We start from the raw sequence: 22,419 nt of genomic DNA, 5'->3' as shown, positions 1-22,419 counted from the left end.
CACTGCTGGCACAACCAGTTGGAAAAGAGTTTGGCATTTAGGGGCAGTAGAAATCCTACGACAATTCTGATATGGGCAAATACACTAGATAAACTTGTGCATTTGTGCACCAGAAAACATGTACAAGAATGCTTATAGCAGCATAATGTACAAGAATGCTTATACGAGAATGCTTATTATGTGCAAGAAAACATGTACAAGAATGCTTATAGCAGCATAAGCAGGTAAATAAATTCTAGTATATTCATACTACAGAATACCAAACATCAATGAAAATGAAATAACCTCGTGCTCTATACAACATGGATACATCTCACAAATAATATTGAGGGATAAAAGCAACTCACAAAACAATACATACAAAAATACATATAGCATTATTCCATTTATATCGAGTTCAAAAACGAGCAAAACTAAATTGTTTAAACATACATACATTTCTGGTAAACTGTACATAAGATTAAAAAATGCTTATCACAAAAATCTGGATACTGATTATCTCTAAAGGTGAGAGGGAAAGCTGTGATTGGGAAGGACCTCAACAGGTATATGTCTGGAGGTACAGGTAATGTTCCATTTCTTGTCACTAGTGTTTGTTTATAATCATTCTTTAAACAGTACATATATGTTTCATGCATTCTAGTTCATGTCTGATATATCTCACAATAAAAAAATACATTTACAAATTTTAACGTCCTGGCCAACCATTGTGGCTCAAGCCTGTAATCCCAGCACTTTGTGAGGCTGAGGCGGGAAGACTGAACGAAGCCAGGAGTTCCAGGCCAACCTTGGCAACATAACGAGACCCCTGTCTCTACAAAATTAAAAATTAAAAAAATTAGCTGGCTATGGTGGCATGCACCTGTAGTCCCAGCTATTCAGGAAGCTGAGGTGGCAGGATCGCTTGGGTCTAGCAGTTTGAGGCTACAGTAGGCTATGTACTATGGCCTGAGTGACACTGCAAAATCCTGTTATCTAAAAAAAAAAAAAAAAAACAAAAAACAAAACAGATATTACCTAATACGAGAACTAATCTCCCTATATATACAAAAGATAATTTTTCTCATCTCTTTCTCCCAAGCCCACCTGTACAAGAGGATTTTTCTCATATATTTCTCCCAAACCAGAAAAAGAGGTAAGATGCTAATTAATATCTTGTTAATAGGGTTAGACGGTCACGTTGCCTTGGCTAACAGAAACATAAACAAGTGAACTAATATGTAATAAAACATTTAAAAGTATAAAATATTTAATAAATATCAGCTATTATGTTAACCACATATGGCCTTTTCTCTGGGTAAGCTTGCTAAAATTCCAGCTGGATGGCACAGCCACAGATTCTACTGGCTTACGACCTATCACAAGTTTATAATTGTTAAGAGATTTAAAAAACTAAGACTAAATATGAAATGGTGACGTCCAGAAATATATAGAGACAAATCTCTAAATTTAAAATGTTTTATCTGGGAAGCAAGAATTGTGTTTCAGGGCATACACACAGACTGGGCGGTCTTGGACATGTTCGAAGAACAAAGAGATGACTGAGTTTTATTAGAAAGGGAAATAGTACATGTTATTTTGAAAGCAACCTCACTGGCACCAGAGAAAGTTTTGGGAGTTGGCAAACTCTGATTAGTGAGTGACCATGGTATGTAAAACTGGTCCTAAGAGTCAGGCAAGTCATTTCGGCAACTACAAGGTCAAACTGGTCTCAGGGTTATATTGAGGCATTTCAGTAGCTGGGCTTGTGAAAATATTAATTATCGGAGCAGGTGCTGTGTGCTCTGAGAGCCTGTTCCCCCCGGCTTCTCGACTGATTTAGTTGGGTATGACAAGAATGATCCAATATATATAATCAACTTTCACATAAATAATCCCTGGAGAAGAAAAGCAGCCATGCAGCTTTTGTGAGCAAGAACATAATTCTGATCATTAATTCAAGAAATAGCCCTATGAGGCCGGGCGCAGTGGCTCATACCTGTAATCCCCAGCACTTTGGGAGGCTGAGGTGAGCAGATCACCTGAGGTCAGGAGTTCGAGACCAACCTGACCAATATGGTGAAACTCTGTCTCTACTAAAAATACAAAAAAATTAGCGAGGCATGGTGGCACATGCCTGTAGTCCCAGCTACTCAGGAGGCTGAGGCAGGAGAACAGCTTGAACCCGGGAGATGGAAGTTGCAGTGAGCCGAGATTGTGCCACTGCACTCCAGCCTGGGCTACAGAGCAAGACTCTATCTCAAAAAAAAAGTTATATATATATATACACACACACGTGTGTGTATATGTGTGTATGTGTGTATATTATATACACACACGTGTATTATATATACACACATGTGTATTATATATACACACATACACACACATACACATATACACACATTCACACATATACACACATGTGTATGTGTGTATATTATATACACGCACGTATATGTGTATATTATATATACACACACGTGTATTATATACACACATGTGTATGTTATATACACACGTGTATGTATATTATATACACGTATGTATTATATATACACATATATATAGCAACTAATAATTTTCACAAAAACTACATTGTTTCAACCTTTCTGCTTAAAACTGTATTATGAGATGAGCAAACAATCCCACAAGATGATTTGAGACATAAAAAAATAAGCAAAAGACAACCTATCCAGCATGAATATCCTATTGACAAACACAATGAAGAATTAAGAATCACAACCCACAGTGTGCCACTTTACCAAGAAATGGAACTGGAATGATTTTGGTGGAGGTAAATGCTTCACAACAGTCTTCTTGTGTAGTATAGTTTAATTGTGGTTGTTTAGAACTGCTCTTGCAGGCTAATATTTATGCTGCTTTTTTTTTTTAAGTCATCATTGTAAAAAGGGTAGACCTTTGTAGATTTTTCTAAAAATGAAAATATGTAGATACTGGTCTGGTCTCATCATTTAGGCCAATTAATAAAATAATAAATGCATTAAAAAAGTAAAACAAAATCATCATGTGACTAACATAATTCTCCTTGATATATCAGAGAGTATTACTCCTCAATAGTGTCTATAAATTTGAATTATTCATAGCTGAAACAATATACAAACAAAATAATCAAGTGGTTCAAAAGAAAATTACTCAAATTACCTATTTATCATTTTACATGTAGCAATTACTTTTTTTTTTTTTTTTTTGAGACGGAGTCTCGCTCTGTCGCCCGGGCTGGAGTGCAGTGGTCGGATCTCAGCTCACTGCAAGCTCCGCCTCCTGGGTTTACGCCATTCTCCTGCCTCAGCCTCCCGAGTAGCTGGGACTACAGGTGCGCACCACCTCGCCCGGCTAGTTTTTTGTATTTTTTTTAGTAGAGACGGGGTTTCACCATGTTAGCCAGGATGGTCTCGATCTCCTGACCTCGTGATCCGCCCGTCTCGGCCTCCCAAAGTGCTGGGATTACAGGCTTGAGCCACCGCGCCCGGCCAGCAATTACTTTTTTAAAATCCTTTAAATTTTATCTAGGGATAAGCACTCACATCGTGGCTAAGTCCCAAAGAACTTCAAAACATTTTTAAAAAATTCATCCCTGAGAAAGGAGAGATAGAAAAATACCTTTAAAAACAGAAGCAACAGACTTACGTGCTCTTTTAACAATCTCAGCACAGAGTGAGCTACTGTTAAGAGTGAGCAAATATTCCAGTCCTGGAGAGTTACTGCCTCTCATGATCTGATTTTTTTTTCTTTTTTTTTTTTTTTTGAAATAGGGTCTCACTTTGTCACCCAGGTTGCAGTGCAGTGGCCCGATCTCGACTTACTGCAGTCTTACTTACTGCAGTCTTTCTTTCTTACTTACTTACTTACTTACTTACTGAGCCTTCCAGGCTCAAGTGATCCTCACGTCCCTAAATAATAACTTCTGCTAGCATCTCTTCTGAGTCTCTATTTCCTCCACTGATGTTCATCCAAATAATAAAAGTAACACAGTTGCAATTGAGTTTACTATTATCAATGGCATTCTCATTACAGTTGTTACAGATTGAATATGGTTCATTAGCTGAGATTTAATTCCTGGCTCCTCCCCGAATCCACCAAATCTCTGGTCTATTCTCCAGCCAATGTTCTTGAGGAATCTCTCCTTGTGCAGCATGGTGATGGCGCTGACACAGAGCAGGGCTGCCTGCAGCAGTGAGTACAAGGTAAAGGTCATGACCATCCAAGCTCCCCTGAGGTCCAACTGATTCTTCTCTGTTGCCACAAGGGACTTGTCGCCACCATGGCTGGTGCTTTCCTCTCTATTTGTCTTTAATTTAAACCATGGGCAGAATAAACCAAGAGCTCTCCCTACTCAAGAGCATCTCTATTTTGTTTTAATTATAAATAATAAGAAAAAAAGTCACGTACTAAGCCAAATTAGACGTTAACACCTTATATCTTTATACAGTCCCAACCCACTGTTATGCCAGAAAGTCACCTTGGACAGTAGTTCCCAAACAAGAACAATTTCGCCCCAATCTCACCCTCACAGGGACATTCAGCAATTTTTTTCTTTTTAAGAGATAAGGTCCTGCTCTGTCACCCAGGCTGGAGTGCAGTGATATGATCATAGCTCATTGCAGCCTTGAACTCCTGTGCTCAAGCAATCCTCCCACCTTGGCCTCCTGGGTAGCTAGAACTATAGGCACCTGCCACTACACCTGGACCATTTGGCGTTGTTTGAAGAAATTTTTGGTTGTCACAACTGAAGAACAGAGGGTTTACTACTAGTATCTAGCTGATAAAGGCTGCCAAACATCCTAATGTACAGGACTACAAATAATTATCTAGCCCTAAACCTCAATAAAGCTGAGGTTGAGAAACCCTGCTTTCAGAGATAAAGCTTAGCTCTCTCTATTGTGTAACTCATACTTCATTAACTTAATCACATCTGAACTCAAATTCCAGCAAAGGAAATAAACATTCGGAAAATCTGAATCAGAAGATGTTTGACTTAAAATTACTTTAGCAGGCAATGACAATACAGTATCAAGACTTTTACTTTCCAGTTTGACTTACATAGTCACAATCTACCTCTGAAACTCCAAAATCCATTTTCATTGGACATTATATTTTGGTGATTTAAAAGTGTGTGGGGGAGAGGCTCTGGAACAAGACAAGGCTGCATTCAAATTCCAGCTCCAACACTTACTAGCTGTAAGAACTGAGGAAAGTCCCCTAACCTTACCAGGATTCAGTTTCCTTGTCTACAATATCAGACTAATAATATCCATCTCAAAGCTTTTTAAGGATTAAATGAAAAATACATTGAAAGCACTGAGCAAATGTATCTAGAATATAATAAATACTAATTTTTTTTTAATTTGGAGAGCAATTAGTTAAGAGTATGGACTTTAAAAAATCCTCGCTCTTGGCCGGGCTCACACCTGTAATCCCAGTACTTTGGGAGGCCCAGGCAGGTGGATCAGGAGGTCAGGAATTCAAGATCAATCAGGCCAAGATGGTGAAACCCTGGCTGAGGCAGGAGAATTGCTTGAATCCAGGAGGCGAAGGTTGCAGTGAGCCGAGATTGCACCACTGCACTCCAGCCTGGGCACCAAGAGTGAAACTCTGTCTCAAAAAAAAAAAAAAAAAAGAAATTAGTTGGACACAGTGGCAGTCACCTGTAATTCCAGCTACTCAGGAGGTTGAGGCAGAAGAATCACTTGAAACTGGGCGGCAGAGGTTGTAGTGAGCCAAGATCATGCCACTGCACTCCAGCCTGGGTTACAGGGTGAGACTCCGTCTCAAGAAAAAAGAAAAAAAAAAAAACAACTCTGCTCTTCTACTTACTATGTAACTTGAATAACTTATTTCCTGACCTTGAACCACAATTTCCTCTTTTGTGAAGTGGGCCTAATACTATCCCTCTTATAGATTGATGAGGACCAACAAGATAAAGTATGTAAAGCACTGAGCATAGTTGGAAAATAGTAAGCGTTTAACATACAGAAGTTATTTTTATTATTAAAGTGGGCCCAATAAAGCCCAATGGCATTTCCCACATATAAAAGCTCTCCCATACACGTCCTGACCTATGCTTTGTCTAATTTTGTGCTATTTGGTCTGGTTAGAAAATAGCTGTTATATTTCTCTTAAAATCTGTTTACTAAGCTAGAAAATACATCACTCTCCCTAGTACTTTGTTAATCAGGAAGGTTTTTAATCTGATCTTTTTGGTATGAATAGTTTAAGATGTATTTTTACTCTGTTTTCACCATAAAATTGCAATTGCCTAGAAGGCCAGAGAAGCAAAATAAGTATGTTTCATATACTAAAATTTTTAAACTATCTCCTAGTCCCAGTAGCAATTTTACTAAGTATCAAAATCCGAGAACTCACCTCTAGGCAAGCTCCTGCTATGCTTAGAGTGAATATTGGATTCAGACAACATTCTGTTTCCTTAGCCTTAGCAATTAACGCATACCAAAGAAATCCACATTTAATAGTTAATCTTGGGGCCAGGTGTGGTGGCTCACGCCTGTAATCCCAGCACTTTGGGAGGCCTAAGTGGGCGGATCACAAGATCAGAAGATCGAGACCATCCTGGCTAACATGGTGAAACCCCATCTCTACTAAAAATACAGAAAATTAGCCGGGCATGGTGGCAGGTGCCTGTAGTCCCAGCTACTCAGGAGGCTGAGGCAGGAGAGTGGCATGAACCTGGGAGGTGGAGCTTGCAGTGAGCCAAGATTGCGCCACTGCACTCCAACCTGGGTGACAGAGCAAGACTCTGTCTCAAAAAAAAAAAAAAAAAAAAAGTTAATCTCTCAGAATTCGAAGTTATAGCTAAAATAATTACCTAGAAGAAAAGGGAGCTCTATTGACCAAGCCAAAAATATCTCATTGTATCATCATGACAAATTTAAAAGTAATTCATAGAATTATTTCACCATTTATAGGTAACATCTGTTATTTGTTTTGGAGACTAAGTCACTAAAAAGTTCAAATCCAACACAAAGAGAAATCACTCACCTCTGGAGATTTCTGTATATTCTGGAATACAGCATAGGCAATAAGTGAACTTGAACCTATAACACTGAGAGATTTAGAAGATGATTGATCATTAAAGCAGGACAATGGAGTGCCATAGTTTTTGTTATTAATTTTGGGATTTTTTTTACAGTTTTATTGGCATGATTGATATAAAATAAACTGCATTAAAAAAATTTTTTAGACACGGGGTCTTGCTACGTCAGCCAGGATGGAGTGCAGTGGTGCCATTATAGCTCAACGTAACCTTGAACTCCTGGGCCCCAGTGATCCTTCTGTCTCAGCCTCCTTAATAGCTAGGACTAGAGGTGTGCATCACCATAACTGGCTAATTATTTTATTTTTTTGTAGAGGCAGGATCTTGCTATGTTGCCCAGGCTGGTCTCAAACTCCTGGCCTCATGGGATCTTCCCACTTTGGCCTCTCAACCACTGAGACTGCAGGTGTGAACCACCATGCCCAGCCCTGCACATATTTTTTTATTTTTATTTTTATTTTTATTTTTAGAGACAGGGTCTCCTTCTGTCATCCAGATTAGAGTACAGTGGTATAATCACAGCTCACTGCAGCCTCCAACTCCTGGGCTAAAGTGATCTTCCCACCTCAGTCTCCTGAGTAGCTGGAACTACGGGTGTCTGCTACCATGCCCAGCTCATTTTTTAAAGTTTTTTTGTAGAGACAGGGTCTCACTATGTTGCCCAGGCTGGTCTCAAACTCCTGGGCTCAGATCATCCTCCTGCCTTGGCTTCTAAAAATGCTGGGATTACAGGCATGGGTCACCATATCCAGCCAATATTTTTAAACAAATATAGAATGCTTCACAAATTTGCATGTTCTCCTTATCCAGAGGCCATGTCAATCTTTTTTTTTTTTTTTTTGAGACGGAGTCTTGCTCTGCCACCCAGGCTGGAGTGCAGTGGCCGGATCTCAGCTCACTGCAATCTCCGCCTCCCGGGTTTATGCCATTCTCCTGCCTCAGCCTCCTGAGTAGCTGGGACTACAGGCACCCGCCTCGTCACCCGGCTAGTTTTTTGTATTTTTAAGTAGAGACAGGGTTTCACCGTATTAGCCAGGATGGTCTCGATCTCCTGACCTCGTGAACCGCCCGTCTCGGCCTCCCAAAGTGCTGGGATTACAGGCTTGAGCCACCGCGCCCGGCTTTTTTTTTTTTTTAATTTGTTTTGAGATAGGGTCTTGCTCTGTCAACCAGGCTGGAGTGCAGTGGCACAATCACAGCTCCTCTTGAGTAGCTGGAACTACAGGCACATACCACCATGTCCAGCTATTTTTATGGTTTTTTGTTTTTTGTTTTGTTTTGTTTTGTTTTTTGTAGGGCCAGGGTTTCACCATGTTGCCCAGGATGGTCTCAAATTCCTGAGCTCAAGCGATCTGCCTACCTCAGTCTCCCAAAGTGTTGGGATTACAGGTGTGAGCTCAGCCCCACCCATTTTCTCTGTGTCATTCCAATTTTTAGTATAGATACTGCTTAAGTAAGCACTTTGCTATTGATTTTGCAATTGATCCTGTTGACCAGGTTGTCCACTGATGTTCAGATGTTATCCTTTAATCAGTTTTTTGTTATTATTGTTGTTAATGTTGTCATTTTATTAGTAAGAAGATATCAACATGATAAAGAATATCGGCCGGGCGCGGTGGCTCAAGCCTGTAATCCCAGCACTTTGGGAGGCCGAGACGGGCGGATCACGAGGTCAGGAGATCGAGACCATCCTGGCTAACACGGTGAAACCCCGTCTCTACTAAAAAATACAAAAAACTAGCCGGGCGACGTGGCGGGCGCCTGTAGTCCCAGCTACTCGGGAGGCTGAGGCAGGAGAATGGCGTGAACCCGGAAGGCGGAGCTTGCAGTGAGCTGAGATCCGGCCACTGCACTCCAGCCGGGCGACAGAGCGAGACTCCGTCTCAAAAAAAAAAAAAAAAAAAAGAAAAAAAAGATAAAGAATATCATTTCTCTTTAACTAAAGAGTAAAAGCAAACCCTGAGGGGGAAATGTGGAAAACTACAGAACTGACCAATTGTGCTTATACTAGTTTAGTTATATGAGATTAAATAAACATACCTCAGAGTAGCCATGACAAACTGTATCCACTGTATTGCAGGAAAAACCTAAATAAAACAAGGAAAAAAGAATAAAATTAAACCTTTTACATTGAATATTCAACCTAACTCTATGTTCATTATTAACTATCTGTACAGCATAAATTTTCTTCAAAGCCTAATCTCAACACATACTACAAGCCTGAGAATGAGTCAAAAGGCTGAACAGGCCCCTGGAAAGTCAAGGTGCTCCTTTTTTCCTCTCTTATTTCTGTTTCTCTGTGAAATAGTATGATTTTTTAAAAAATAGAGATGTGGATTAAAAATGACTAAATGAAAAAAGTAAGCTAGCCAGGCTGTGGCTCATACCTGTAATCCCGATACTTTGAGAGGCTGAGGTAAAAGGATCACTTGAGGCCAGAAGTTTAAGAAAAAAGAAACCTGGGTGAGAAAACTAATAAAAGGAAGAACAAAATGGAGAGGGGGTAGGAAAAATGTTGAGAGAGAATACAGAGATGTATGGAAAGAATAGGTAAGAGAAAAGACAAATACTAGAGGTTCACTGATAGGAAGAAAGAGGAAAGAGAATAATAGTAAAACAGAGAAACTGAAGAAAAGTTAGTAGTATGGAGAGAGAGACTGTAAGTGAAAAATGCAGAACAGGAAAGAAGAAAGGGAGAACACAAAGGAAGACAGGGAGAGCTTCTGACCTTACCAGGTCCCAACTGTCCTCCAGAATGCTCACCTCTAGTGGAAAGGTCATAGGGACTTCAGTCCCAGCTACCCTTGAGCAGCCGATCCTTCCTAGTCAGGTTCTGAATCCTGAAGCAGTGAACAGGTGGCTCCACCTCTACCCCAGTTGGGCTCCTCCTATACCTAATCCTGCCCTGTACCTTGAGGGCAAGGAGAGAGGTACTGACAAGTGCAGGAGAAAGCCAAGCAGAAAGAACGAAAACAGAAAGACCAGGTGACAGGAAAACAAAGTTGTAAGTGGCATTAGGAATTAAAAGGAGCAAGAGGCAGAGTAATAAAAAACAGACAGATACAGAAGGGGCAGGATTGAGAAAAAAAGAATGAGTCATAGTGAAAAGATAAATAGAGCTGCAATAGAGAAATGGAACTAAAAAAAGGGGTGGGGGGAGAAATAAATGGGATAGAAAGGAAGTCTCCCTAAAATTTGCCCTTGTTTAGAGACAGAAGCCTGTGATGGAAAAGAGAGATTGCATATTCACTCAATTTAAGTTTTAGTAATACTAGTGGAAAGCTGAGGTGGTTATTAATGTTTGTCATAAATTACATTATTCATTAATACACTGATGCTTAAATATCAACTTTGTGCAAAGCAGTGTGTTATGGAAGATATAAAGATAAATAAGATACAGACCCAGCCTTCTAACAGCTTATAATATAGTAGGAAAAATGGCCTGAATATCAAAAATTCAAATGATCTGCACACAGCAAGAATATACCTACACAGAGTAGTATTCAAAGAGGATTTGGAAGAACTGATAAAATTTGGTCAAAGACTGGAGGAAAAAAGAGAGCAGAAGGAAGACCATTCATTTGTGTAATTTATCTTTCATCTAGCCATAATTGCATATAGTCTACAAATCCTTATTGATAACAAATTAAATCACTTGCATGACTAGAGTAATTTAAACACATGACTAATTTATTCATATCAGGTTAAAATTACAGTCCAAAGCAAAACAAAACACAGCCAGATGCAATGTCATGCACCTGTTGTCCTGGCTACTTGGGAGGTGGAGGCAGAGGGTCTCTTGAGGCCAGGAGTTTGAAGCTGCAGTGTGCTATGACTGTTCCTGTGAACAGTCATTGCACTCCAACCTGGGCAGCACAGCAAAACACCATTTCTAAAACAAAATAAAACACGGCCAGCTGTGCTGGCCCACGCCTGTAATCCCAGCACTTTGGGAGGTCAAGTCGGGTGGATCACTTGAGGTTAGGAATGTGAGACCAGCCTGGCCAACATGACAAAACCTTGTCTCTAATAAAAATACCAATATTAGCCAGGCAGGGTGGCATGCACCTGTAATCCCAGCTACTCAGGAGGCTGAGGCATGAGAATCACTTGAACCCAGGAGGTGGAGGCTGCAGTGAGCCAAGATCATGACACTGCACTCCAGCCTGGATGATAGAGTGAGACTCCATCTCAAAATAAATAAATAAATAAAAACAAAACAAAACAGAAACCAAACCAAACCAAACAAAAAGATTATAGTCTATAGTGGAAGACCAGACATTGTTAAATAAAGGTTACGTTCTAATCACTTTGCTTAAATTGTTAGGCAAACAAATAAATAAAAATACCAGGAAATTTCTAGATCAGAAAACCCCAGCATAAGGTCTTAGGAAGTATTTTAAGGCCTCTACTCACACATCTTACCTCATAAAGGTGAAGAGACTACTGACAGTTTCACCAAGTGATAAGAAAATGCTTTGAGACAAAGGACTGTTGTTTCAGTCAAGAACAAATCTCATGTTGTTCAGAGAACAGCCATGCCAAATTAGTCTGCTGCTCTTGTCAGGACAATCAATGATGAATAACTTTTCTCTTTGGCATTCTCTTCTAAAACATCTATACCATCTAACAACATTTGGGGATTTACTTTCCAGTTTTTCTATCAGAATCAATCCCCTGCTTGCTGTATATTCAGTACTTGGTCCCTTTGAAGTATCTTTGGAAACAATCTTGCCATCTTCCTTTTCTAAAAAGGCTAACCCAAGCTCAAATGATGGAAGTAGGTGATATTTACTTTCAGTTTTCCTTTATCTCTTTTTAGCAAAAAGCTCCTTGCATGCCTGCAGTCCCAACTATTCAGCAGGCTGAGGCAGGAGGATCTCTTGAGGTCGAGAGGTCCAGGCTGCAGTGAGCTGTGTTTGCACCATTGCACTCACACTCCAGCCTGGGTGACAGAGTGAAACCCTGTGTTTATAACAAAAAAAAAAAAAAAAAAAAGGCTAGGTGTGGTGGCTCACACCTATAATCCCAATACTTTCGGAGGCCAAGGTGGGTGGATCACAAGGTCAGGAGTTCAAGACTAGCCTGGCCAAGATGGTAAAACCCCATCTCTACTAAAAATCCAAAAATTAGCTGGGTATGGTGGCGGGCGCCTGGAATCCCAGCTACTAGGGAGGCTGAAACAGAGAATTGCTTGAACTCGGAAGGCAGAAGTTGCAGTGAGCCAAGATCATGCCATTGCACTCCAGCCTGGATGACAGAACGAGACTTCATCTCAAAAATAAAAAAATAAATAAAAGCTCCTTAGTAAGTTCAAACCTATCCCAATTCTTAACTTATTGGGGTACTATATATTACATATCAACTGAAGTTAACACATATTCATAAAATTGCTATCATGAACAAGTTACTCAAAGTCAAGAAAGACACTTGCCTTTGTAAAATATTTTTATTTAACCAAAAAGTTTTCTAAAAATAACATGTAGGCCGGGCGCGGTGGCTCAAGCCTGTAATCCCAGCACTTTGGGAGGCCGAGACGGGCGGATCACGAGGTCAGGAGATCGAGACCATCCTGGCTAACACAGTGAAACCCCGTCTCTACTAAAAAATACAAAAAAAACTAGCCAGGCTAGGCTGACGGGCGCCTGTAATCCCAGCCACTTGGGAGGCTGAGGCAGGAGAATGGCATGAACCCGGGAGGTGGAGCTTGCAGTGAGCTGAGATCCGGCCACTGCACTCCAGCCTGGGCGACAGAGCGAGACTCCATCTCAAAAAATAAATAAATAAAAATAAAAATAAAAAATAAAAAAAATAAAAATAACATGTAAAGATTTCTAAGGCCAGGCATGGTGGAGCATGCCTGTAATCCCACCACTTTGGGAGGCTGAGGTGGGTGGATCACCTGAGGTCAGGAATTCAAGATCAGCCTGACTTAACATGGTGAAATCCCATCTCTACTAAATACAAATAATTAGCTGGGCATGGTGGCGGGTGCCTGTAATGCCAGCTAGCTACTCAGGAGGCTGAGGCAGGAGAATTGCTTGAACCCAGGAGGTGGAGGTTGCAGTGAGCCAAGATTGTACCATTGCACTCCAGCCTGGGCAACAAGAGCGAAACTCCATCTCAAAAAAAAAAAAAAAAAAGATTTCTAGTAACAACAGCTACCAATTATGAAGTGCTTTTGAGTTGTATCTTAGTAACATTATTGCCAATAAAATGAAGTTTGGAACAAAAGCAAGGAAGGAAATGGCCAGTGCTAGAATTCATGGTGTAATGATTAATGGATACGTTTCTATCTGACTAAAATGGATAATACTCAGAATATAAAGTATAAAACAAACATTGTAAGAGGGAACTGAAGATAAAGATTGTAAGAGAGCACTTGACTACTCTAAATAAATCCACCACTCCTGGACTGAACAAATTACACTCCAGAATTTTGATAAAACTTGCCAGTTAACCTAATAAACCATTTGAGAAAAATTTGAGAGTTCACGTAAAAATGGGAAACTTGCTAGAAACCTGGTGATAACTAAATTAAAGGCAAAAAGATGGTGAAATCTGCAAACCAAACCATACATCAAGGATCTTAGTACTGATCCCAAATAAGAATCTAGAATGAATTGTCCAAAAGATGTGTTTGCAAACAATTAGGAAAAAAAAAGTAACTGCTAAGTTGGCATGGGTTTACTTAAAAAAAAAAAAAAAAAAAAAGGCTGGGTGCAGTGGGTCACACCTATAATCTCAACACTGGATGTCAAGGCAGGAAGGATCACTTGAGACTAGGAGGTCAAGATCAGCCCAGACAACATAATAAAACCCCGTCTCTACAAAAAATACAAAAATCAGTCAGGCATGGTGGCACATGCCTATAGTCCTAGCTACTATAAAGGCTGAGATAGGAGAACTGTTTGAGCCCAGGAGTTTGAGGCTGCAGTGAATCATGATTGCATCACTGCACTCCAGCCTGGGCAACAGAGGGAGAACCTGTCTCAAAATAGTAATAGTAATAATAATAATAATAATAATGCCAGATTAATCCATTCTCTTTTTGGATAGAATTACTAGACATATATCTGAAATTCTGACAAAGCATTTGGTGAGACATTTCATGCAATAAAAATTAGAAAACAGGCCAGGTGCGGTGGCTCATGCCTGTAATCCCAGCACTTTGGGAGGCTGAGACAGGCAGATCATCTGAGGTCAGGAGTTCAAGATCAGCCTGGCCAACATGGACAAACCCCATCTTTACTAAAAATACAAAAATTAGCCAGGTGTGGTGGCACACACCTGTAATCCCAGCTACCAGGGAGGCTGAGGCAGAAGAATTGCTTGGACCCGGGAGGTTGCAGCGAGCCAAGATAGCGCCACTACGCTCCAGCTTGGGTGACAGAGCGACTCCATCTAAAAAAAAAAAAAAAAAAAAAAATTAGAAAATACAGGCTGGATGCAATGACTCATGCTGTAATCACAGTTACTCAGGAGACTGAGGTGGAAGGGTCCCTTGAGCCCAGGAGTTTGAGGCTTCAGTGAGTTACGATCACACCACTGCACTTCAGCCTGGATGACATGGTAAGATCCTGTCTCTACAAAAAATAAAGTAAAAAATTACCCAGGTATGGTGGCACATGCCTGTAGTCCTAGCAACTCGGGAGGCTGAGGTGGGAGGATAACTTGAGTTTGAGGTTACAAAGAATTATCATCACACCACATAATGAGACCCTGTCTCTTAAAAAGAAAAAAGAAAAACAAAGTAGACAAAGTAGAAGCATAATTAAGGTCATTCACTGCACAAATAAACCTAAGGGAATGCTAAGTAATTGATCAATATTAACCTAGCAATGACTTCTATTGATATGAACCAGCATACTGACTTGGCATTGTTCTGTAAAACACTTTCATCAATGACCTGAAATAAAACATAGTGAGCATATCTATCAAATGAGTATTACGTATCTAATGTTGCATAACAATTTTCTACAAATTTGGTGGCTTAAAATATACATTTATTATCTCACAGCTTCTGTGGGTCAGCAGTCCATAGCATGGCTTAACTGGGTCCTCTGCTTCAGGGTCTCTCAAAAGGCTATAATCAAGATATGGGCCACAGGTAGAGCCTCCCTCATTTGACGGCTCAAATAGGGAAGAATCTGGCTCCAAGCTCACGTCATTGTTGTAATTCAGTTCTATGAGGGCTGTTAGACTGAGAGCCTCAGTTCCTAGCTGTTACCAAAAGGCTTCACTCAGTTCCTTGCCATGTGGACTTCTGCAAGATCTTCTCCCAGAAAGATGGAAGGTACAATCTTATGTAAACAAATCACTGAAGCAAGATCCCATCACCTTTCCCATATTGCTTTGGTCATAGATCTTACTGAGGGATTATACAAGAACACGAATATCCAGAGGCAGGGATCACTGGAGGTCATCTTAAGAGTCTGCCTACCACTGTGTATTCCTCCAACACGTCAAGCATTTTTCCACTTCACATCATTTGCAATAGTTGTTTCCTCTGTCTTGAGTGCCCCTTCCTCCAGATAATCACAATGGGGTCCTTCTCATCCTTCAAGTATCAGCTCAAATATCATCTCTGAAATGTAGCGTTTATCAAATTTCCAAGTATCTTGGTTATATGTTTGTTGTCAGATTCCCCCAATAGACTATAACTTCCTTGAGGGCAGGTAACTTATCTGTTGCGTTCTAAATAAAATGCTATTTATAATACCTGTAGTTGTCGAGGTTTTGAAATGTGGCCAATCCAAGTTGAGACATGTTGTAAGTGTAAATATCCACTGAATTTCAAAGTATAAAAGAAAGGGTGTAAAATATCTCAATGACATATTTATATTGATTGTATGTTGCAAGGATATTTGGGATATTATCTAACTTTTTTTCTTTTTTTTGAGACAGAGTCTCGCTCTGTTGTCCAGGCTGGAGTGCAGTGGTGCAATCTCAGCTCACTGCAACCCCCACCTCCCGGGTTCAAGCAATTCTCCTGTGTCAGCCTCCTAAGTAGCTGGGACTATAGGCGCCAGCCACCACGCCTGGCTAATTTTTGCATTTTTAGTAGAGACAGGGTTTTACCATGTTGGCCAGGCTGGTCTCAAACTCCTGATCTCAAGTGATCCACCTGCCTCGGCCTCCCAAAGTGCTGGGATTACAGGCATGAGCCACCGCGCCCGGCCTATTATCTAAATTATTACACAAGATTATTCTGGATATCTGGAGATACAATATCTCCAGTACCTAAAACAGTGCTTAGAAGAGGCACTCAGTATTTGTTGAATATTCACTCAACAATGTACCAAACTTGTGAGGAATGACAGACTTAAGATCTAAAAAGATCTAAACACTTCAGAATGAGTTTTATTAAATAAAAGTTAATAGAAATAAATGTAAGTATACTGTATTCGGGTCTAAAAAACCAACAGGGCAGAGATTAAGATGAAGAATATAACAATTACCTTATTTTTAAGATCTTAAGTGGTACTATCCAATAGAAACATAACATGAGTCACATATGTAATCTTAAATTTTCTAAAAGCAACATAAAAAAGCAAGAAAAAATAGGTGACTTTTCTTTTTTTTTGAGACAGGGTCTCACTTTGTCACTCTTGCTTAATTATAATGGTACAATCATAGCTCACTGCAGCATCAAACTTCTGGGCCCAGAGATCCTCCCACCTCTGCCTCCCAAGTAGCTAGGAATGCATGCCTCCTATCATGCCTGGCTGATTTTTAAATTTGTTGTAGAGATGAGGTATTGCTGTGTTGACCAGGCTGGTCTCAAGTTATCCTCTAGCCTTGGCCTCCCAAAGTGTTGGGATTATAGGCGTGAGCCACTGCACCTGACTGAAATTAATTTTAATAATACACTTATTGGCTGGGTGGGGTGGCTCACACCTGTAGTCCCAGAACTTTGGGAGGCCAAGGTAAGCGAATCGCTTGAGCTCAGGAGTTCAAGACCAGACAACATGATGAAACCCCATTTCTACAAAAAAATACAAAAATGAGCTGGGCTTGGTGGCAAGCGCCTTCAGTCCCAGCTACTCAGGAGGTGGAGGCAGGAGGTTCGCTTGACCCCAGAGGTGGGGGATTGGGGTGAGGCAGAGGTTGCAGTGAGTCAAGATCGGGCCACTGCATGCCAACCTGGGTGACAGTGAGATCCTGTCTCAAAAAATAATAACAACACATTTAACTGAAGTATCCCAATTCTTATCACTGCAATGTGTAATCAATGTAAGTATGTCATTGAGATATTTTACATCTTTAATTTTGTACTTTAAAATTCAGTGGATAGTTACACTTCCATGTCTCAACTTGGATTGGGTACATTTCAAAAGTTCAGTCGCTACATGTATTATTATAAATGCATTTCTATTTAGACAGCTTTTACAACTACGTTATGGAGGCTGTTGCATTTGGATTTTATCCTGCAGAAGTGCCATTATAAATTCCTGAGCATTATAAAGGCTTTAGTGAGTACATACTTTATGCCAGGCACCACTCTCAATGCTTCATATGCATTAACTAATTTCATCTACTCACAATCCTATGAATTACTATCCTAATTTTACATGATAAAATTGTGAGTATTAACACAATGGCAATATACGGGACTAAAAGATGAGACTGACAAGAGTTAGGTTATTTTTATTTACTTACTTATGTCCCTTTTTGACTTAGATAATATTTCAGGTCATTTACAAAACTACATAAATAAGACAAAATAACATGAGTGAAAGTGGGACAAAAGAAGGAACATTTCTTTTTTTTTTTTTTTTTTTTGAGACGGAGTCTCGCTCTGTCGCCCAGGCTGGAGTGCAGTGGCTGGATCTCAGCTCACTGCAAGCTCCGCCTCCCGGGTTTACACCATTCTCCTGCCTCAGCCTCCCAAGTAGCTGGGACTACAGGCGCCTACCACCTCGCCCGGCTAGTTTTTTGTACTTTTTAGTAGAGACGGTGTTTCACCGTATTAGCCAGGATGGTCTCGATCTCCTGACCTTGTGATCCGCCCGTCTCGGCCTCCCAAAGTGCTGGGATTACAGGCTTGAGCCACTGCGCCCGGCCAAGGAACATTTCTGCTGATGTGACTTGATTCCTGAATGTTAAACTCTGAGTTTTTAAATGTTATTTTACTGCAAAAACAATATTAACATAATAGAAATTCAAAGTAAAAAGTTTCCTGTAGTCCTATTATCTCACTAAAACAATGATTTAATTCTTGCCTATATGCATATTCCATTTTTACAAATTTGCAGTAACTGCAGCTAGTATTTTACATTCTACTCTTTTTTCTCAGCATTATGCCATAATTTTTTCCTTTTATTGGAGTCTTATGTGCTTTCTCTCCACTCCCTCAGACTGTACCCAATGTTAAATCCTAGTGTATTTCTCTGTATTTCTTCTCTTTGCTCAGCAATACACATCCAAATATATACACACATATATGGCAAGAGGTATTGCTGAGGTGGCAGGGTTTTTAAAAATGGGATCATATGTTTCTCTACACACTGCTCTTCACACTATTTCACAGATACCTTTCTGCTTTAATAGAAATAGTTATAATCCATCTTGATTGCTACATAATATTCCACATAAAATCATTTATCCAGCAATTCTTCTAATGATGGACATGTAGATTATTTTTGTTTTCTGCAAACAATGCTGCAATAAACATCCCAACACATATAACCTCCTTCTACGCTGATTTGTTGTTGTTGTTAGAGGCAAGGTCTCATTATGTTGCCCAGGCTGGTCTCGAATTCCTGGGCTCAAGGGTCCTCCCACCTCAGCCTCCTGAGTAGCTGGGACCACAGGTATGTGCCACCACGTCTAGCTAAAAGTTGTTTAAATTGCTTGTAGAGATGGGGTCTCCCTATGTTGCCCACGCTGGTCTTGACCTCCTGGGTTCAAGCATCTTCTTGCCTCAGGCTCCTAAAGTGCTGGGATTACAGGTGTGAGGCACTGCATTTGGCCTTAATCTCATTTTTTCCATGAACTTTTTGAAGTCCGCTTGCATGTAGTCCAAGAAGGGAATGTAAAAAGAGCCAAAAGTATTTTGAGACACAGACATGGAATAGTTTCTCCTTCAGACAAAAAAAAAAAAAAAAAAAAAAAAAAAATTTAGGCCTTATAGGGAATATAATAAGCAAAATCAAACTAAGCAAATTATATAGTCTGTTACAAGTTGAAAGTACTATGGAAAAAAATAATGAGGGGAAAGGAGATGGAAAGCAGGGCAGTCAGGGAGAAGCAATTTTTAAAAGATGGTCAGGATAGGTCTCAGTAGGAGGTTGAGGTTTCAGCAAAGACTTGAGGGAAGTCAAGTAGTCAGCCATGTGGATATCCTAAAAGAAAGCGTTTCAGAGGGAGAAAATACAAAGGTCTTGAGGTAAGGGACATGCACTGTGTATACCAGGAATAGCAAAGAGGTCAGTGAAACTGGGGCCTCACTGGCTTAAGGACAGAAAAATGGGAGTTTATATATTAATTGCCTTAGCCAATCATGCTATTTTTCTTCCTCTTCACTTCAGTTGCTATGCTGAGTCTTGTGGACATTCATGCAACATGCCCCCTCCTCTTCACCTCCATATAACACCCAGGGTAACTCTTTTGATTTTCCACATCAGTGTCAACTGTGGGATTTTATGACTTCCAAAATATGCCGGAACTATACTCAGTTTATTTTTTTAGATCATCATCAAGGTCCTGAGGCCAAAAATCTAATTATTATTATTATTATTATATTATTTTTAGACGGAGTTTCACTCTTATTGCCCAGGCTGGAGTGAAATGGTGCAATCTCAGCTCACTGCAACCTCCACCTCCCAGATTCAAGCAATTCTCCTACCTCAGCCTCCTGAGTAGCTAGGATTACAGATGCCCGCCACTGTACCCGGCTAATTTTTGTATTTTTAGTAAAGACAGGGTTTCACCATGTTGGCCAGTCTGGTCTCGAACTTCTGACCTCAGGTGATCCACCCGCCTTGGCCTCCCAAAGCGCTAGGATTACAGGTGTGAGCTACCATGCCCAGCCCAAAAATCTAATTATATCTTAACACAACTGACTAGGACCAGAGTGCTATTCAAAGGAAGGACTGGAACAATTACTTTTGCAGTTTATAGCAAAAGTGCCAATTTTTCCTTTCCCTATCCAACCAATCCACTTCCCTCACTTCTACAAAACCTACTTTTAGGCCAGGCATGGTGGCTCACGCCTGTAATCCCAGCACTTTGGGAGGCCGAGGCGGGTGGATCATTTGAGGTCAGGAGTTCAAGATGAGCCTGGCCAACATGGTGAAACCCCATCTCTACTAAAAATACAAAACAAACAAAAAAAAAAAAAAATTAGCCAGGTGTGGTGGCAGACGTCTGTAATCCCAGCTACTCAGGAGGCTGAGGTAGGAAAATCACTTGAACCCAGGAGGTGGAGGCTGCAGTGAGCTGAGGTCAGGCCTCTGAACTCCAGCCTGAGTGACCAAGTGACTCTGTCTCGAAAAAAATTAAAAAATAAAAAATAAAAACCTACTTCTAAACTAACCACGACTAGATAGTCACTGCTGATCAATTCTACTAACTAGGTATAACCAAAGTTATTTATACTGAGAAGTGACTAATTTTAGAAGTTTAAATGTTTTATAAAGAAATTTTAAAACTCTTAATAGCTCCATATAGACTACAGAACAGAAAATTCTTAGTTTGACTTCAAGATTCTCCCCTACCTGGGCTTAAAACTGTTTTACTATCTCCTGTTTTGAGAACTCCCTCCAACCAAGCCAGTCATTCTCCCAAAGCATCATGTTCATTCCCACATCTGCTCCTTTTCCACTTGTTCTCTAAAATGTTCTTTCTTCCAAGGCTTAACTCTATGTCCACCAACTACATAAAGCCTTGTTTCACCACCTCAGTTCATAGTTTTCCCCTCTTCTAACTTCTATCACTTGTCTTGTAGCTCATAGTGTTACGGGATCCTTGGGGTGTCCATTTTCTGGCCAGAAACCTCTGTGGCCACAGTGCCTTTGCCCGAGTTCTTGTCCTGCATCCAGGAAGAATGAGGTATGTGGACAATGAAGGGTGAAAAAGACAAAGATGAGCTTTATTGAGTGTTACAGCAGCTCAGAGACCTGCAGTCGGTAGTTCCTCTCTGTAGGCAGGTCGTCCATCAAGTATTCAGTTCTCAGTAGAGAGGAGGCCCTGGAGAGGGTGGCTCCTCTCTGCAACTGATCGTCCTGATGTCTGCAGCTCTCAGAATAGAAGAGGCCCTGGAGAGGGTGGCTCTTCTCTGCCCACAGGTTGTCTCTGCAGCTCTCCGCAGGGAGGGTAAGTCCTTTCTGCAACTGGTTGTTCCGTCATCTCCAACTATCAGCAGAGAGGGTAGCTTCTCTCTTAGGCTGGTTGACCCATAGGTCTCTGTCCTCTTGGTCCTCTGGCAGTCCTCTGCCCTGCTCTGGGTGAACCCAGGGCTTTTATGGACCTCAGAGGGAAGTACATGCCAATTGGTCCATGGGCAGCCATGGCAGGCCAGAAGATGCACCACGAGTCCCTACTCCAGTCTGCAGGACTGGCAGCCTGGACCCCTGTCTTCAGGCCCTCCCTGACCTGAAGGTGGGGGTCTTACTGGGGACTCACCCTCTTCTACCCAGGAATCAATCTGCCTCCTGCTGCCATTCTTGGCCCCAAGCCCGCTCTGACATTGGAGCAGGGCATGAGAGTGGAGAGAGGCCAGGCGGTGGGAGCAGACCCTCCTGAGCTTGCAGGGATTGCGGTAGGGTGTCTAGCTGGTCCCCCAAGGATGCAGGCTGCAGAGATGCCCACAGGTCCTACACCTGGAAGGGCAGCCACAATGGCACCAGGGGCTCCTGCGTCAACTCAGAAGGGGCGGGGCTCCCACAGGCTTCATGGAGTGTGCAGCCCTAGTCATACCTCCCTGCTGCAGCTGGCTGCCATCAATAGGGCAAACTCAAATTTTTCTGAACTTCCCCAAACACATACACACACACGCGACTCTTTCAAAATTTATATATAATCAAACTGGTTGTCCATGATTGGATCCTGTTATCACTGATGACTATTTATACACATAAATTTTGGATACATACAATGGTTAATTATAGCAGTAAGTCCCTTACAATGCATTGTATATGTTCTCTTACCCTTACATGCATTTGTTCATCAAATCTTGTGAATTCTACCCTTTAAAAGTTCGTCAATTCCATACACACTTCTTCAGCATTATGTTCTACTGTATGACGTTAACCTCTTCCAACTAGACTATTGCCATACCCCATTAATTGGCTTCAGTCCAATCTTCTCACTTCCAGTCCATTCCCTTCATTCCTGAGTAATGTTTTTGTTTTGAGACAGTC

General features: G+C 40.9%; 2 protein-coding genes across 7 annotated transcripts in view; both read right to left on the bottom strand.

Annotated features, from left to right (window-relative positions):
• Positions 1 to 22,419, bottom strand: part of TMEM116 (transmembrane protein 116) — a 90,241-nt gene that overhangs the window by 66,293 nt on the left and 1,529 nt on the right. For 3 of the 6 annotated variants that reach the window (XM_033220547.1, XM_033220550.1, XM_033220551.1), the window contains exons 1-3: positions 9,788 to 9,874; positions 9,095 to 9,141; positions 7,000 to 7,063 (exon numbers count right to left, since the gene is read on the bottom strand). In XM_033220547.1, coding sequence (XP_033076438.1) covers positions 7,000 to 7,063; positions 9,095 to 9,141; positions 9,788 to 9,835 — 159 coding nt within the window. In that variant the 5' untranslated portion in view covers positions 9,836 to 9,874. Of the gene's footprint in view, positions 1 to 6,999; positions 7,064 to 9,094; positions 9,142 to 9,787; positions 9,875 to 14,344; positions 14,400 to 22,419 lie in introns of those variants that run through there. The other 3 variants (XM_033220548.1, XM_033220552.1, XM_033220549.1) reach the window with 2 other exon arrangements.
• Positions 3,819 to 5,492, bottom strand: LOC117089386 (immediate early response 3-interacting protein 1-like). The gene has a single exon (XM_033220555.1). The coding sequence runs from the start codon at positions 4,202 to 4,204 to the stop codon at positions 3,950 to 3,952; it is 255 nt and encodes an 84-aa protein (XP_033076446.1). The 5' UTR covers positions 4,205 to 5,492; the 3' UTR covers positions 3,819 to 3,949.

The sequence above is a fragment of the Trachypithecus francoisi genome, unplaced genomic scaffold (genome assembly GCF_009764315.1).
Source record: "Trachypithecus francoisi isolate TF-2019V2 unplaced genomic scaffold, Tfra_2.0 Lachesis_group11, whole genome shotgun sequence".
In the NCBI taxonomy this organism is placed as follows: domain Eukaryota; kingdom Metazoa; phylum Chordata; class Mammalia; order Primates; family Cercopithecidae; genus Trachypithecus; species Trachypithecus francoisi.
This window is presented reverse-complemented; position numbering and strand designations above follow the sequence as displayed.